The sequence below is a fragment of the Lissotriton vulgaris genome, chromosome 6 (assembly GCF_964263255.1).
Source record: "Lissotriton vulgaris chromosome 6, aLisVul1.2, whole genome shotgun sequence".
Taxonomy (NCBI): domain Eukaryota; kingdom Metazoa; phylum Chordata; class Amphibia; order Caudata; family Salamandridae; genus Lissotriton; species Lissotriton vulgaris.
Window position 1 is genome coordinate 945,033,884 of NC_141694.1, and position 17,001 is coordinate 945,050,884.

The 17,001-nt window shown below is 49.1% G+C and overlaps 1 protein-coding gene across 1 annotated transcript in view; it reads right to left on the minus strand.

Moving 5' to 3' along the window:
• Positions 1 to 5,807, minus strand: part of HDDC2 (HD domain containing 2) — a 108,281-nt gene extending 102,474 nt beyond the window's left edge. The window contains exon 1 of the mRNA XM_086926983.1: positions 5,626 to 5,807. Within this exon, the coding sequence (XP_086783109.1) occupies positions 5,626 to 5,670 (45 nt within the window). The 5' untranslated portion in view covers positions 5,671 to 5,807. The remainder of the gene's footprint in view (positions 1 to 5,625) is intronic.
• Positions 5,808 to 17,001: the final 11,194 nt, after the last annotated feature.

Below are 17,001 nucleotides of genomic sequence, written 5' to 3' on the forward strand. Positions count from 1 at the left end.
CCTGCTAGTGCCACCCCTAAACTAACTAACACCTAGGCACTGTCCCTTTCACATGCGTGACACTAGGCGCCCCAAAGTAGCCCTGTTAAGCCACTGACAGACGCTGAGTCTACGCCCTCCTGTCACAGACCCTCAAACAATGAGGCGGGTCGCTCTTCTGCCAGGGGGGCTTGCAAACTACGTTTGTTACTCTCCGCCACCTGAATACCCCGTCCGGAGCACTGGAAGAGTAACACTCCTGCCGTGCCCTGGCCAAGGCTCCCACACCCTGGGATGGTCACAAACCTGACCCTGCCGACCGAGACACCCAGTCACTGGGACGGAGTGCACATTTCCCGCCACTCCTAACACATGCACACAACCACCCCTGCTACAAATACCAACAAGCATAACCAATCCTTTTGAGTGTCGGCTGTAGCTAATCTCTCGGGAAAAACATGGGAGCCTGTTGAAACGCGGAGGGTCCTGAATGATGACCTCGCAATAACTCAGTGAATGTTCGGGGCAAGCGATGCTTACATTCTGAATCAGGAAAGCTCTAAGATGCCCTTAATGTTTTTTCGGGATGCATAACGCGAACAAGTAGGACTTTAGTTTCACCACTAAGCACAAATGCGATTTCTGGCAAAGTTTGTGCGGCAGAAAATGCCCCCGGAATCCCTCCGCGGCCGCACCGGAAGTCAGGAAAGGTCGCCTGTGACGAGGGCGGGCCGCGTTTGGACCGGAAGAGTAGGCAGGAGGAGTAAATCCGTCTTGCGGCCCGGGGCTCCTGCGAGCGGTGGAGAGCCCCGGGGCCGCCAGCAGGAGGTTGCGCAAGTGTTGCGGGGCTCCCTTGACCAAGTTGGAGCCCCGGGAAAGGAGCTGGCAAGAGCCGCAGCGTGAACTCTGCAGAGGGGGCACGAGGCACATGCCCGGAGCCTGTCCCTGCCACGTGCTGAGAGTGGAGTCCCCCGAGATTGGCCCAGTAAGTTCAAAAGGGCTGGGGGCCTCAGTGCACTCGTGTGTGTATGTGTGCGGGGGGTGTGTCTCTGTATGTATGTGCGTGCATGGGCGCTCGTGTGTGTCTGTGTGTATGCGGGTGTAACTGTGTGTGTGCGCGTGTGTAGCTGTGCGTGTGTAAATGTGTGTCTGTGTGTCCCGATGCATTGTGCCTGCGTGGGTGTATGTGTGTGTGCGCGCATGCGTGAGTGTGGCTATGTGTGATTGAGAGAGGCTGTGAATCGGAGGCAGGGGATGTGCATGGCGCCGTGCGCACCCTCGAGGACAAATCTGAGACAGCAGAGGCGCGTGGCCGAACGCTGTCTCAGATTCCCAGGAAAGTGAAAACAATAGGTCTTTCGCTGACGCGAGACCTAAAAACCACAGTTGATGGACAGAATGCAGAACAATGTCATACATTCACCCCAGTACAGAGATCTGGGCCTAAATCCATCGTTTTTTTGCACTCCACACAACCCCAGTTCAGACATGGCCATATACAAATCAGTCAGACCCTATGCCTCATGGGAACAGTTCAGCCCGAACTGCCAAGCCATGCCTTCCCTGGACCGGAAACAAGCTTCCGAGGACCGGTTTCTGGCATTCCAGCCGTCTTCAGCCCGGCTTGCTTGAATCCAGTGGTGTGGAGAGCATGGGACTCTATTCTGAGCATACTAATCCCACTCGGGGTGACAAATGCAAAAACCACAGTTAAAAAAAAAAATGGTAATGTAGTTTCTTATATAGCGCACGTATCACCACAAAGGGTATCTCAGCGCTTGCTTTGGGAACCCGTCCTGGTTTTTCCCTGTGGGATAGCCCAGCTGGGCACCCCCAAGGTGAAAGCCAGGCATCCCGCCGTGGGGGCCAAGTGGAGATTGAGCAAGCTATTGCCCAGAGTTGCAGAGCGTGAACCCCTGATTCAAGTAGGCACCGAAGCGAGAATTATCAGGTCCGTGGACATTTGGGCTCCAAACCCTGCCGTGTCGGGAATTGAACCCTGGTCCCGGGCCGACCTCTGCTTCTGGGTCTGCCTCTTATAACCGGTGAGCCACAGTTGATGGACAGAATGCAGAACAATGTCATACATTCACCCCAGTACAGAGATCTGGGCCTAAATCCATCGTTCTTTTGCATTCCACACCACAACAGTTCAGACGTGGCCATATGCAAATCAGTCAGACCCTGTGCCTCATGGGAACAGTCCAGACCGAACTGCCAAGCCATGCCTTCCCTGGACCGGAAACAAGCTTCTGAGGACCGGTTTCTGGCATTCCAGCCGTCTTCAGCCCGGCTTGCTTGAATCCAGTGGTGTGGAGAGCATGGGACTCGCGTCTGAGCATACCCATCCCACTCGGGGTGACAAATGCAAAAACAACAGTTGATGGACAGAATGCAGAACAATGTCATACATTCACCCCAGTACAGAGATCTGGGCCTAAATCCATCGTTTTTTTGCACTCCACACCACCCCAGTTCAGACATGGCCATATGCGAATCAGTCTGACCCTGTGCCTCATGGGAACAGTCCAGCCCGAACTGCCAAGCCATGCCTTCCCTGGACCGGAAACAAGCTTCCGAGGACCAGTTACTGGCATTCCAGCCGTCTTCAGCCTGGCTTGCTTGAATCCAGTGGTGTGGAGAGCATGGGACTCACGTCTGAGCATACCCATCCCACTTGCCCAGAGAAGGCAAGGACAGTGTCCACTTCTCCTGCTCTACTGCTGTCATCTGCACCCCCTCTCTTTCTTCTTTTTATTCTTTCACTTTCTGTCTCTTTATTCTTTCACTTTCTGTCCCTATCTCGCTCCTCCTCACTTGCTGAAAAACGTGAATTCAAGTACCAGCTCTTACCCTCTTTTTCCTCCATTCTTTCCCGTCAAAAAGATTTTAAAAAAGAAAATATTTTGATGGAAATGTCATCTTTCTCTGACATTTTTCTATTGCAAGGTGCAGCCTTGGAACTGAGAAAAAATAAGGTTAAAAGTATGAAAATTAAATAACTAAATAAAGCAAGACAGAGTGGCCACAAAGTGGCCAGATTGGTTTTATTCACACCCAAACACAATAGCGCCACTTCACCGTTTCCCAGACAAGTGCTACTTTCGTTTTCTTGAATTTCTTTGGACAGAATTGTCTTCCCCAGGTAGGGAAGTGGACCATTCCTAGAGGTACTGCAATACCTGGTTGATCCGTGAAGTGGGAAACGTTTAAAGTGATCTTTATCAGCTGTTTTCCTTATTTTAGTTCATAAAATGTGTTCCGTGGCTCTGTGGTCAGGGATGTGGTCTTTTTAAACCTTACAACTTACTGTTTGTAAGGATATAAGTAATGGACATTGAATCGGATTCCATCAGGGCCTTGTAGTCACATCCTTAACTTTTAAGGCAAAATCACTCATTGATTTCTGATATAAGTGTTAAAGGTAACCATGTGGTTCTTGCTTACATTTCACATGCTTTACTTAATCTTGCATTCCCTATGAGTGTTTTATTTTTCCAGGATGTTGTTACTTTTTTTTCCCCCAGGCAACATATTACTCGTCAAGTGCATAATTTTAATTGAGTCACTTCCAAGTGTTTATAGCAAAGCACAATAGAGTTGTATGTTGAAGGAAGTGTGCGCTTCTCTCAGTGGGGTAGTATGGTGTTCAGTGGGGGAGAGTTTGTGGCGGTATGGAAAGAGCTGCAAATTTGGTACTGGGGAAGAAGGTTCAACCTTCATTACCAGTCCGCCAGACCACTCTCCTGAGGGAGCACATTCCCATGTCTTAGCACTAGCAGGTGGATCCTAGCGGTGGCAAGTGTGGGTTAACCTTGAAGGCCAGTCCGCCACAACACACATTGAAGTTCACCTCCAGTCTTGCACCAGGCCTATGAAACAGCACACCCTAGAGCAAAAGTGACTGTCACCGAGTACACAGGACCCTTGAGGCCAATCGGCCTCACGCATTGGTACCTCCATTGGCCTTGTTTCAGCAGTAGTAGAGCAACTCACAGGGGATCAGCAATGCAGGATTTGCACGCACATCAAACTAAGGGGCATATTTACAAGACCCTATTGCCACTATAACATCACTTTTTTGTGCATTGTGGTGGCGGTACGGGCTTCGCCCTATTTGCAATGTAGCGTTACGCCACTTAAAGTGGCCTAACGCTGCCTTGTAAATAAGGCACCCTTTCACTCTATACTTAGGGTGAAAGCAGTTAGTGTTGCTATAGGAATTCCTTTGCAACAGCCATTGATTTTGATGCTGCCCTATATTTACATGGGTGGTGTAAATATGGAGAAGCGCCAAAATTAACACCCCAAAAAAACCTGGTCTTACCCTGGCGAAGCGCGGAGAAATGCTTTATTTCTTTTTGTTTTTGCTGTTTCTATGTGTGCTGCATTGTGCAGCACACATAGAAATAGCAAAATGCCATTGATTGTTTATGTGCAGGAAGGTGTCCCTTCCTGCACATAAATAATCTAAAATAATATGCACAATGGTGCAAGAGTGCCTGTGTTGGTGCTAGGCAACTGCAATTAGCACCAGCACAGGGTGGAACCAGGGCGGCACAGTATTCTTGTAAATAAGGTGCAGCCCTGCATTTTGAAGTGGCTGAGTGAGGCGTTAAGCCAACAAGGTTAGCACAGCACTATGTCACTTTATTGTGAATATGCAGTTCGCAAAATTTGCGGTCTCTCTGCTTCAAGCACAAACGCTTTTTACATGTGCTGTCTGCTTTGGGACCATTGGAATTATGCAGCAATGGAGGACAAAATTATGTCATAGTGCTGACTAAATTAAGCAGCAAAAAAAGGCTGCAGCGTAATGTGGTGCATTTACTGATACTAATATTTTTACAGTTTTGCACATACTAACAGCCTCTGCAAAGCTTTTGCCGCATTAGTACCAGTGCAACAAACAACTGTAGCAGCGAGAAAGGCGACCAGTCAACTTTTGTAAAGGGCCCTCCACTTCGCAGCAACACAAGTCACGTTTTTTGTAACTTTTGATGCGTTTGAGCTACAAACATTCTTTTAGTTAAAATCTTCAGATTGTGCAGCAGATGATGATTGGGCAAATGTGGCAGAGCCAAAGTTATGTGGAAAATGTCTGCAAACTTGGATATTTTGCCATTCATGGTTGAACTGCTCTTGTGGAAAAGGGGAAAAGTGCTGATGACAGACACTGCATAGCTTGGAGACAAATAGCTTGTATTGCATGTTTAAGCTTACTTGAGACATTCTGTGATAGGAAACTTTTCCAACTTAGCAAATGCACTTTCATGTCAATAACTCATTACACCATAAACGTGTGTATCTACAATGGATGACTTAAGTAACATAAATAATACGCTGTAACTGGCAAGTGAAATGCCAAACATACTAAAATTTGGGAGATTTAGTGCTTTCTGGCCACACCTCTAACTTCGCCCAGTGACTCAGTCCTCAGGTTATTCCCGCCCTCAATTCCCCTACTTAGATTCGCTCACTTCGACCACTGCTTAAACGAAACAGGTAAACCCTAAAATTCCTATATACACTATCACCGTGCGCTGCGTCACCCCAGCCTTCCAGTCAGCTTTATATACAAGTAGATGCCCATTGGTCAGGCGTAGAAAGAGCAGCGCTTGCCTCCTGTTCAACCTGCCGATTTACCTTCAGCTGTCCCACCAGCTTCATGAACTGCAGCAAGTGCTTCATGCCGCACACAGGAGTTTGCAGCCGCTGCGGTGCACGTTCGGGAGCTGCAACAGTGAACACACGGAAGGAGGTTTACCGGCTGCCACCCTGCCAGAAACACGACGGTTGTAGGACCCTATGAAACGCGGAAAAACGTCTCGGCTTCACGCAATCGCAGTACCGGTTCCTTTATCTCGACCCGGTAAAGTAAACACCAACGACCACAGTTCACATTAAACCTAAGGCAGCTTTGCGAATACGCGCACTCATTTTTATGAAAAAAATACCGTTTTCGCTGCAGTTTAATATAAATGATTCTCCCACTGCCTCGAAACTGAAAGTTCACATAGGACCTGCATTTTCTTCTGTGAATTAGAAACTTTCCCACGAAAATGTAGTACTCTCTTCCATTAATCACGATACACCGTTAAGCAACACGACCCTAAAACTCGGACAACACGCCATTTTCAAGGCCGTATTTAACATGCAGATCACATGACCTGTGACATATATGTGCACAAGCGTCGGGGACAGCCCCTTTTGGAGAGGGGGCGGTACAACAGTTGCGTGTGTTCGTCTACATCAGTGGTCTTCAAACTTTTTGATGCCACGACCCCTCCATCAAAATGTTGTAGGCGTAAGGACCTCCTCCCAACAAAAATTTCTAGAACCTGGTACTTCTTATCATTGTCAACCATAAATGTTTTCCAGAGAAACGGTCAATCTGTGGTTGCACCTCATAAGTACCAGTTTAACACCCAAATATTGCAATAAGCAACAAAAAGGTGACCAGTACATCTTCACAAAAGGCCTCCGACAGAGCGGCAACACTTGTTGCTCCTTTTAGGAACAGTTGAATCTTTTGAGAAAATAATTTTCTTTTGTTAAAATCAGCAGATTATGTGGCAGATGATGTATTATTTGTCTAACGGGGCAAATCTATAATTATGCTAAAATCGCAGCGACTGCACAATCACATAATTCCAGTGGCCCTTTGTATACCAGCTGTAATGCATGGGCTGAAACTTTATTGCATGGCATTAGAGGAAAACCATACTATATTTCATGGGATTATGACAGCTTGGCATTTACAACTGCATGTAACTGGAGGTAGCTGAACATCATTTATCATAACTAAAACATATGTATGTTTTTTAGGTCTTTCACCGTCAGGTAGCTACATATAAAATAATGGGCGCTTCAATGAATAATAAATACATTTTAATAAGTTGTTACTCATTGGTAAATGGACTTTAATAAATTATGAAACCTCTATTAGTTAATGCACTGCACAAGTCTATGTGAAACCAGAGAGCCACAGAATTAAATTGTGGTTGTTACAGTGGAGAATAGTGACCTGTGTATTTTTAGTGCAATGAGGTCACAGCCTGGGACAGAAAGCACTATGAATATGTAAGTCTTTATTTTATACTTGCATTACACACAGTACAAGATAGACCGCTACAAAATGCGCAAAATGTTTTACGACAAAATGGTGCTTCCAAAATATATGGGCTACTTCCAAAATACTTCCCCTTGCCCTGCCTGTGCGTAATTTTTTATGACACTCTGGTTGCTCTGAGTACAGTCCCATATCTATGAGGCCCCGCAAAGTCACTTTGTGTGGCTTTTCATGGCATACTAGATATGGTGTAAGGCAACGCAGCACAAGTCGATTCGTTGCCTTACATTGCATCGGGGGTGGGTGGTGTTCCATGGGCATTGCGGTGGGTTTTCCTTTGGATTTTGACATAATCCCAGATTTACAAGGATCTGTAAACCTAAGGATACTCCAAAACTGTAAGCTGCCCCAGGGGATGTGTAACAAGGAGAAATATCTTTATTTCGCCTCAATTGTTTCCTTTTCTATGTGTAGCACACATAGAAAGAGGAAAAAGCCTCCATGGGTTGTTTTTGCACACAAAGGCGTGCCTTCTTGTACAAAAACAATCCTGCCAACAATGCAGACGCCCTTGTACCATGTTACAAAGGTGCCTGCGTTGGCACTTGGCACTAAATTGTGTGCCGGCAGAAAAGTCAGAAGTGCACCGTATCTTATAAATACAGTCCATTCCTGCTCTTTTGAATTGGCATAGGGCAGTGCAGCAGAAATACTTGCGGAGCTGCCCTACACCATTTCATTGTAAATAATGCCTATCAATTTTACCAATATCCAGACCCTTTGTAATGCATTTATTTTTACATAACTGTCCCTTCAACACCTTCTTAGGTATAGTAAGCACTATGTAAATACAAAGACAATTAAATGCAAGCACTTCACAGCTCTACCGCTCAAAAAGCTTCAAGTGATTTGATTAACTGCAACAGCACTCGGGGGGGCGCTAGAGGGCGCCGGACAAGATGGCCGCACTTGCGTGAGGCTCTGTCGAGACCATCTGACATTCGCCCATTAATCCTGCCATCTCCAATAACTGCACCCTGTACTCAAGCTGGGGGGGCCCCGCTGACATCGGGGGCTCGCTGAGAACCTTTTTTTCCGACGCCCGAGGCCGCACTGAGCGCCCTTGGGGTCGGGCCACTCCGAGCTGGGATCCTTCTGCCTAAAACTTCGCGCCTCGTGGAGCGGGCATACCGCTGCTGGCCGGACTGAGCACTCCGCTGGATCCTGCGGTTGTTGCCCTGTGGGAGTGGAGACCGGGACCTGTGGAGTCGAGGCAGAGGTGGAGACGACCTGCGACGTGTCCCCGGAGCGGCGCCGAAGCAGCGAACGGCCTGGACCCGGCCCTGCTGGTGTCGGTGAGTGGGGCGGGGCGCTACGCAAGCCCGGGGCTGCGGAGGTGGCGCCGGGCCTGGCTGGGCCGCGCCGCGCGAGCCGATCCTGGCGGGGGCAGGGCGAGGGGGACAGCGAAGTGGTGGAGCGGCGCGGTGGTGACTCTGATGGTAGCGCACTCTCACCCTGGAATATAGCTGCGCGTTGATCTGTTCGTTGCTATTCTGCTGCAATGCATAGCTATGCTGGATATCTGGCGATCTGCAGAATGCCCGCCATATTGTGGATTTGAACTCCGGACACGGTGACAACCGGGGCCCGATAGATGTGTTGTGCTTCGCGACCGGAGGAGGAGGCTAGCTGAAGGGGACTTTGGTGATTATGGTACTGGCCCTATGACCGTCTGGCGGACACCGGCTTGTAGCCCCAGGGGGGAGCATTGATAACGCCTGAGATTGCCTAGGGGTGTTTTTTTCCCGCCGAGCGCGGAGGACCTGCCTGAACTGTGGAAAGGTACACTGCTGCGGGCTGGGTCTGGCGAGGGACACCTAGTATTTCTGCTAGAACCACTCTGAGGGCATCGCCTGGCGCATCAGCTCTGCAAGACTGCGCATTTGGCTGTGCTGTACTATTTGCCACCATGGGCAGACCGGAGAGGAACCAGCCGAAAATCACATTTGAGGCAAAAAAGACTGCGCTCATGTCCTCCCAGGCACCCGCTGACGCTGACCAGGGGGGGGCTGTGGGGGGCGCTCCGAATCTGGAATCCACGTTGATAGCTATGCAAAAAACCCTACAATCCATTGAAGGCACCATGGAGTCAGTCAATCACCGTCTAGACCAAATGGCGACGCAATTTGACCGCCAAAACGAGCGAATGGGGGAAGTGGAGCAGAGGGTATCTGCCACGGAGGATGGACTAGCCACTGTCTCGTCTAAAGTATTCAGCATGGAAAGGGTGCTGGCGGTCATACAGGCGAAGAACGAGGAGTTGGAAGGGAGGTCCAGAAGGAACAATGTAAGGGTCACGGGCCTGCCGGAATCCACGAATGTTGGACGCATGGAGGACTACATGGAAAGAATGCTCATTGACATTTTCGGGGCGGATCAGCTGTCTCGTGTCTTTATAGTGGAGCGTGCCCATCACTCACTGGCCAAACGACCCCCGCCTGGGGCACCGCCGCGGCCAATTGTGGCCAGAATTCTGAACTATAGGGACAGGGATACTATTCTTCGGCTTGCTAGGGAAAAGGGCTCCATTGAATATCAGGGTAACAAACTTGAGTTCTATCCTGACTTCACCATGGCGGTGCAGACAGCTCGTAAAGAATTTGCCACGGTGAAACAGATGCTGAGGACTGATAACGTTGCATACGCCATGTTGTACCCTGCACGCCTCCGGATAGGGCCTCCTTTGGATAATAAGATTTTTTCTTCCCCCAAGGCGGCCATGGACTACGCCAAAAAATTGAAAAAACGTGCCAAAGAGCCGAACGAGCGACGGGATGCTGAGGATGAGAGGCAGGATGAAGTCGCTTGAACTGTTTTGTATTATTGACTGCGGCAGGGGCGCTGCTGCGGGGCGCCGCGCTGTGTCGCCCACACGGTCCTACATTTGATTGTCATTGCCAGGTCGTGGAGCCCACTGGTGCCTGAATTGTTTAATACTAATAACATGGAAATTGTGGAGGGAGGGATATGCTAGCGGGTGATGTCTCCACGACTGCTGTTGAATTACGATTGGCTGGGTTCTGTCTCCAGTGAACATGGTAGAAAACTTGGCTGGGGATCATTGGCTCTGGGGAGGCTCACGCAAGGGCTGCCTTGCATGATAGTAATGCTTTCAGCTACGTATATCACTCTATTGGCGCTCCTGGCAATGTACTGAAGTTCCGATAGTTCATTACTGGATGTATTGATCACAGGATCAGGGATGCAGGGTTGGAGATGTCATTATTGAGTATGGTCTACACTCCCGTCAATTCTTGGCGGGAGAGGTGTGCCGCTACGCCCCCTGTTATGGGAGATCCCCACACACTGTTGTTTGAATCGTTGGGGGTTGTGAAAGGGGGGGGTTTGGGATGGCTTTGGCAAATTGGGTACGCTGAAGTGGGTGGTGGGATGGGGGATGGGGCTTTGGGGGTTGTTGGGGGATTGTTTTCTTTCCTGGTCCGGGATATGGGATCTGAGATGCTGGTAAATTGTGCTCGACGCTTCTGGTTGGGAGTCGGCCTTTTCTACAGAGGTATTCCTGCCAATTCCGGGTTGAGGGGTGCAGAGGTAGGGTCTCTAGGGTGGACACGGGGACAGCTCTACTGGCTTATGGGAGGCTTACAGACTTGGCGATATGGACAGGGGGGGTAAAGTCACGTGTGTCACCTGGAATGTGCGAGGTCTTAATAGGCCGCAAAAGACTAGGCAAATGCTTGCTTTTTTGAATAGGCATGGTGCACAGGTAGTATTCCTTCAGGAAACACACCTTCAGGGTAAAGCGGTTGAAATGGTGGGCAAACAATGGGCGGGGGTGCGACTGGCCACTAAGTACTCTTCCTGTGCACGGGGGGTGATGATTCTGATCAAAAGAAATATTCCCTTTGAAGTGATACATGAAGAGGTTGACCAGGAAGGAAGATATATTATTGTACAGGGTAGATTGTGTGGTACGCTGATTAGTCTGCTCAATGTGTATGGTCCAAATGTCGATGATCCTGATTTCTATGTTACACTCTGGAACAAACTCTATCTGCTTGCACCGTCAGCTATCCTTTGTGGGGGGGACTGGAATGTCACGCTAGATTCAGATTTGGACAAGAAACAAGACAGACCTACTGTGCGCAAGAAAGCGGTGGATGCGGTGTGCGAGGGTATGAATGGGCTACAACTGCTGGATGTATGGAGATTGCGTAATCCGACCGAGCGGGCGGGTACTTGTTACACATCAGCACACGATACATGGTCGAGACTGGACTTCTGGCTGGCGACTCGGGATGTAAGTGGTTGGGTGGTGGGTGCTGACCATCTGCCTCGCACTATTTCTGATCATGCACCTGTTACACTGGTACTGCAGATTCCAACGCATGCTCCGGCCCCTTTCACTTGGCGACTGTCTCCGGGGGTACTGACTGATCAGGTGTTGTCTGAGCGACTGGGACAGATCATTGATGAGTTTTTCGTTAACAATGTGGGATCTGTTGACAATATGAGTACAGTGTGGGAGGCCTTCAAAGTGACGGTGAGAGGTGCGTGTATAGGTCTAAGATCAGGGGTGCTCACGTCCATCAGGGACTCCATAACCAGGTTGGAAAGAGAGTTGTTGTCCCTCGAGCGGCGACTGGAAGGGGGTGCGGAGGGCACGATACTTGCAGACATTAGATCAAAAATCACTGAGTACAACGAGTTGGCGGAGCAGGAGGTGAAATTCCTGTCTAAACATGCTACAGCTAGATACTATGGAGAAGGGGGCAGACCAGGGAAGGGACTTGCGGATCGCATCAGGGATCCATGGGCACGACACTGCACGGTGCAAGAAATTGAGGATCAAGGGGAAGTGGTGACTAACACAGAAGGTATCTTAGCCTGCTTCTCGAAACATTATGCGCAACTCTATGAGCAAAGGGACACGGCTGACGAGGAGGAAGTGAATCGGTATCTAGAGGGTGTCGCCTTAGTATGGCTATCCAGAGGTCAGCAGGAATTCCTAATGCATCATATCACAGAAGCTGAATTCAGGGACGCAATCGCAGCTCTTCCGAATGGGAAGACGGCTGGCACGGATGGTCTGCCCTCCGAATTTTATAAAAAGTATGCAGATTTACTGATTCCGCAGCTGGCACAGGTCTTGGAGGAAGCGTTTGAGTGTGGACGACTTCCAGCGACTATGAGAGAGGCACTGTTGGTGGTGCTGCCTAAACCAGGGAAACCACCGAATAAGTGCGATTCGTATCGTCCCCTTTCACTTATGAACACTGATGTCAAAATAATTGCCAAAGTGTTAGCTACGAGATTACGTTTACTTCTGCCAGTCATGGTGCTGCCGGATCAATCAGGATTCATCCCCCTCAGATCCACTACACATAATCTACGGGCACTTTTTGCGGTGCTGCACCTGCTTAAACCAGACCTGCCTGCAGCCGCAGTCATGCTTGAGGTGGCCAAGGCCTTCGATTCGGTGGCGTGGAAATATATGCTGGCCGTCCTGCACCGGATGGGGGTACCATTTTTTTTCACATCACTTATTGCTCTATTGTATACTGAGCCCACGGCGAAAGTTAGGGTCAATGGGCATGTGTCCTCTTCATTCCCGATACAGAGGGGGACGAGGCAGGGATGACCTCTGTCGCCGCTGCTCTTTGCCATCATGATGGAGCCCTTGGCCTGTATTTTGCGGCAGAGGTACGCGGAAGCGGCGTTGAAGTTCCCCCTCAGATCTTTGGCTGTGTCAATGTACGCGGACGACATGGTCCTGTATGTTAGAGACCCGGTAATTCATCTTGAAAATATACTCCGCGAATTCATTAAGTTTGGTCGACACTCCGGACTGTCTATAAACTGGGATAAATCCATAATACTACCGCTCACGGATGCGACTCACCAAATCCCGCTGGAGTTCCCTCTGGAATGGGCGACGGAATCGGTTCGCTATCTGGGCATCTGGGTGCATAGGGACTGTCAGGAAGTCATAAGGGCTAACTATGGAGTTGCCATCTCTAAGCTGGAAGATCAGGTGGCGCGATGGACTCGACTCCCTCTGACGCTGGCTGATCGAATTTCTTTAATTAAAATGGTAGTGCTGCCGAAATTTCTTTATCTTTTCGTGAATATTCCTGTCCCGTTGAAGTCGCATTTTTTCGCAAGGCTGAAATCTCTATTGATCTCGCTCACCTGGGCCGGAAAGAAACCACGGGTGACTTGGGATGTACTGATCAAGCCGTATGCACTGGGTGGGTTCGCCCTGCCGGACATGAAGCTTTATTATCTATGCGCACAAGCGCAATTTGCGAGTTACTGGTTAAATGCTCCACCGTATACCCCGCACGTGGCGCTTGAGGCAAGTGCAGTTTTGCCATATCCGCTGAGGGCAATGATTGCTAACAAACATTCGGTATTCGAGAAGGGGGAGATAGATACTGTGCGAATCACGGCGACCGCCTGGGAGGACCTTGGTAGACGGGCTGCCAGATTGCCGTTATATGCGCCGGCTATGCCGCTACTGTACCACTCAGATGTTTCAGTGTCCAGTGAGATCGGGGGATTGCAGATTCTGAAGGAAGCTGGAGTACAGTCCATGGGGGACCTCTTTCCGGGGGCGTCATTTCTCTCCTTACAGGCCATGACGGCACGCTCCACTAACACTGTTATGGCTACCTTTATCTATGCTCGTTTGCGGGCAGCAATAAGAGATTTGTTTCCAACGTATCCGGCGGAACCGTTAACGTTCGGGGCATTACAGCTGCTCTACACAGCTAAAGACAGAACCAAATTGCTTTCTAAACTTTATAAAGCTGCGCAGGAGGATGAGGGAGGGGGAGCGGTCTTGGCCAGAGCATGCTGGGATAAGAGCCTGCCAGAACCTCTGAGCGATGACGAATGGAATGAATGCTGTGGAATGACTGGGGGGTATGTGATTAATGGCAACTTCCGCCTTCTGCACTATAAATTTCTGCATCAGTGGTATTACACGCCGGTCCAGCTGGTCAGGTATGGGCTTCGGGCTACTGCCCACTGTGTCCGGTGTGGTGCTGACAATGCCGATTTTGTACACCTGGCCTGGGGATGTCCGCGTGTGTATGACTTTTGGAAGGAGGTAACTGAGAGACTGTCTGTCATGATATCAAATGAAGTAAAACTGGATGTGCGCCTCTGCCTTTTGGGCATTGCTTCTGGTGTGTCAGCACAATCGAGACGGCTTGTGGTGCTGGCGCTACAATTGGCTAAGAGGAGAGTTGCTATAGGATGGGGAGGAAGGAGGGCACCTAATGTGCAACTGTGGCTGAATGGCATGGCCTACTGCAGGGACCAACTGCACTGCTACTATGAGGGACTGCCAGAGAAGTCTCGCCCGCAGGACGTGTGGGCTCCGTTTACGCTCTATGTGCTGTCCCTTGAAGATTCTGATAGTGAGAGGAGTGAGATCGCTGATTTGTCGGGGGGAGAACAGGAATCTGCTTGAATGCTGCCTAAATGTGTGAGTGACGTATCTACTATGTAGGTTGTGAGAACAGCGGTACCCTTTGGGATCTTCACATTTGACCTGGGAAATTGATGTGATTTGGCCACCTTTTGGTGTTTCGCAGTGATTTGGGTGTTATAAGAGAGACTGTGGGAAGATACCTACCTCATTCACATACTTTCTGTTACCTGATGTACCGGCTGACTTTTGGACACTATACATGTCAGACTTGGAATGCTCAATAGGACCAGGATTGGGAGGGTTGGGAGGGAGTTGGGGATGGTTGTCGTTTAACTTTGTTTCTGCAAAAATTGAAAAAGAGACCGAGATCACATAAGGGCTATACGGCTGGAATCGCTGGTGTGCTTTGGATATTGCATATAGAACATTTGTGGTGCCTTCATGGGCTGAGCATTCAATGAATATGCGCTTGAGCCGAAGTGCTGTGGTATTCGGCATGTCTATATTGTGTGGTGCACTGATTGCGGCCGGCCCTGTAAGTGGGTTGTAGGTATACCGCTGTGTATATGAATAATATGCAATAAAGGTCTACCAAAAAAAAAAAAAAAACTGCAACAGCACTCTTCTGTCCTGAGAAATCAAGCCAGTCAGACAGCTAAACACACCTTTCTGCCAGTGTGCTGCTGGCCTGAAAGAAATGCAAAGGTGCACAACAATCTAAAAATTCTTTACATTTACAGATTAACTCATTGTGCACATTTGCATTTCTTTCAGGCCAGAAACACACTGGTATAAATGCCTGTTTAATGGACTGGCTGGTCTCAATTTCCCTGCAAAGGAAAGCATTTAACTAACCGTCTGGGCCGTTTTCTTTTAGCAAATGAAGTGCGCGACCCCCTTTCCATGCCTCCATGGCCCCCCTGGGGGTCGCGCCCCACAGATTGAAGACCTCTGGTCTACATCATAAGCATTCATTCCGAAGGGAACACACGTAATTTTGATTGCTTCGTAACTTCTGTAAGACGCTAAATTAACAAGCATTTGCAATGCAATAGGTGGCGCATTACTGAAAGTTTGAGCTATTGCTGTTGCAAGCAATAATGCAATGCCAATAGCTCAAACTTTCAGTAATGCGAGACCTATTGCATTGCAAATGCTTGTTAATCCCTGCTGTATGCTCCAGGTCACACCCTATTTAAAATCATTTTTTTTCAGTTTAAAAAGCTTTATTGAGTAGAAACAATGCAACATAAAACACCATTACATATGCAAACAATGTCAAATAGGTAAAAGAAAACCGAGAATAGTAATGCAAATTGAAAACGAACCCCAAAAAGTGGTGAACCATATACCAATGAACAATGCTTTTATGACTTTTTAGGTTTCGCCTGGCGTAGCACTGCGCAGCAGTGTTCGCGCAGGCGAAATCTTATGTTAGAACAGTATGGGGCTTTGTCCCGCCTCTCTCTTCCATAGATAGGCTAGCTCCATAAATGGAGACTAGCCATTGGAAGAGAGCTCTGTCCGTAATTGTGGCAGCAGATTCGTGGGCGTTCCGGCGATTTTTTCGCTCTCCGCCCCTTTAAGAACGTCATTGCGGTGGTGGGCGGATGTGTTTTTTTTTTTCTTCTCGGCATATTTTGGCCATTTTGGACGTGTCTTTTGTATGGGTGGGTTGCGCGATTTCCATGTCCTGTCGTCTCTGTGTATGTTCTTCGTGTCTGTTTGTTGTCAGGCAGACACTTTGCGCCCCGTACTGTGCGTGGCATCCTGCCGGTACAGTGCGCATCGAAAAGACTGTGCGCTTCAGGAAAACTAACTGTACGCTTGGCAGCTCGCCCGTAACCTGTGTGCACCATTCTGCCCATCTGGACTGCCGTTAAAAAGAATTGTGCACTCCCACCGTACTCTGTCGGATTATAAACTGTGCACTTCATATTGCCTGGTGAACTGTACGCTTCCGCTTCCGCTTCCCCCCCTTTGAAAAGACCCTTACGCTTCGATCCTCATTGCGAAACTGTACGCCACGTACGGTTGCTCACGCTAGATGCATGAGCATTGGTAGGGGCAGTCCATTTCTCAAGCTAGATGCGTGAGCATTGGTAGGGGCCGTCCATTTCTCACGCTCGGAGCGCACAGGAGCGCTACGAAGCGTACACCCTGCCCCAAACCTTAAACCCTGAACTTCCAGCGTGTTTCTTTATGTTGGAAGGGCTGGCTAGAATTGTCACCGGAAGATGAAAAACAGGGTTCCTTTTATTAAACAGAGGCTGGCTGTTGCCTGACTGACATGTCATCTTTTCGTTGCACGTATTTGGAAAGTCTCGGTGAAGGGTGCCAGAATCTCTCTAACCCTGCCTTTCCAGAGGAACATAGGCCCCCTTCCCCTAAGAAGGCTTGTTCTTCTTCCTATTGCAAATAGAATGCAGCTGAAACACGACGTGCACTTCCGCGAGACTGTTTACGGTAGGTGTGAAGTGACATCCGAAAA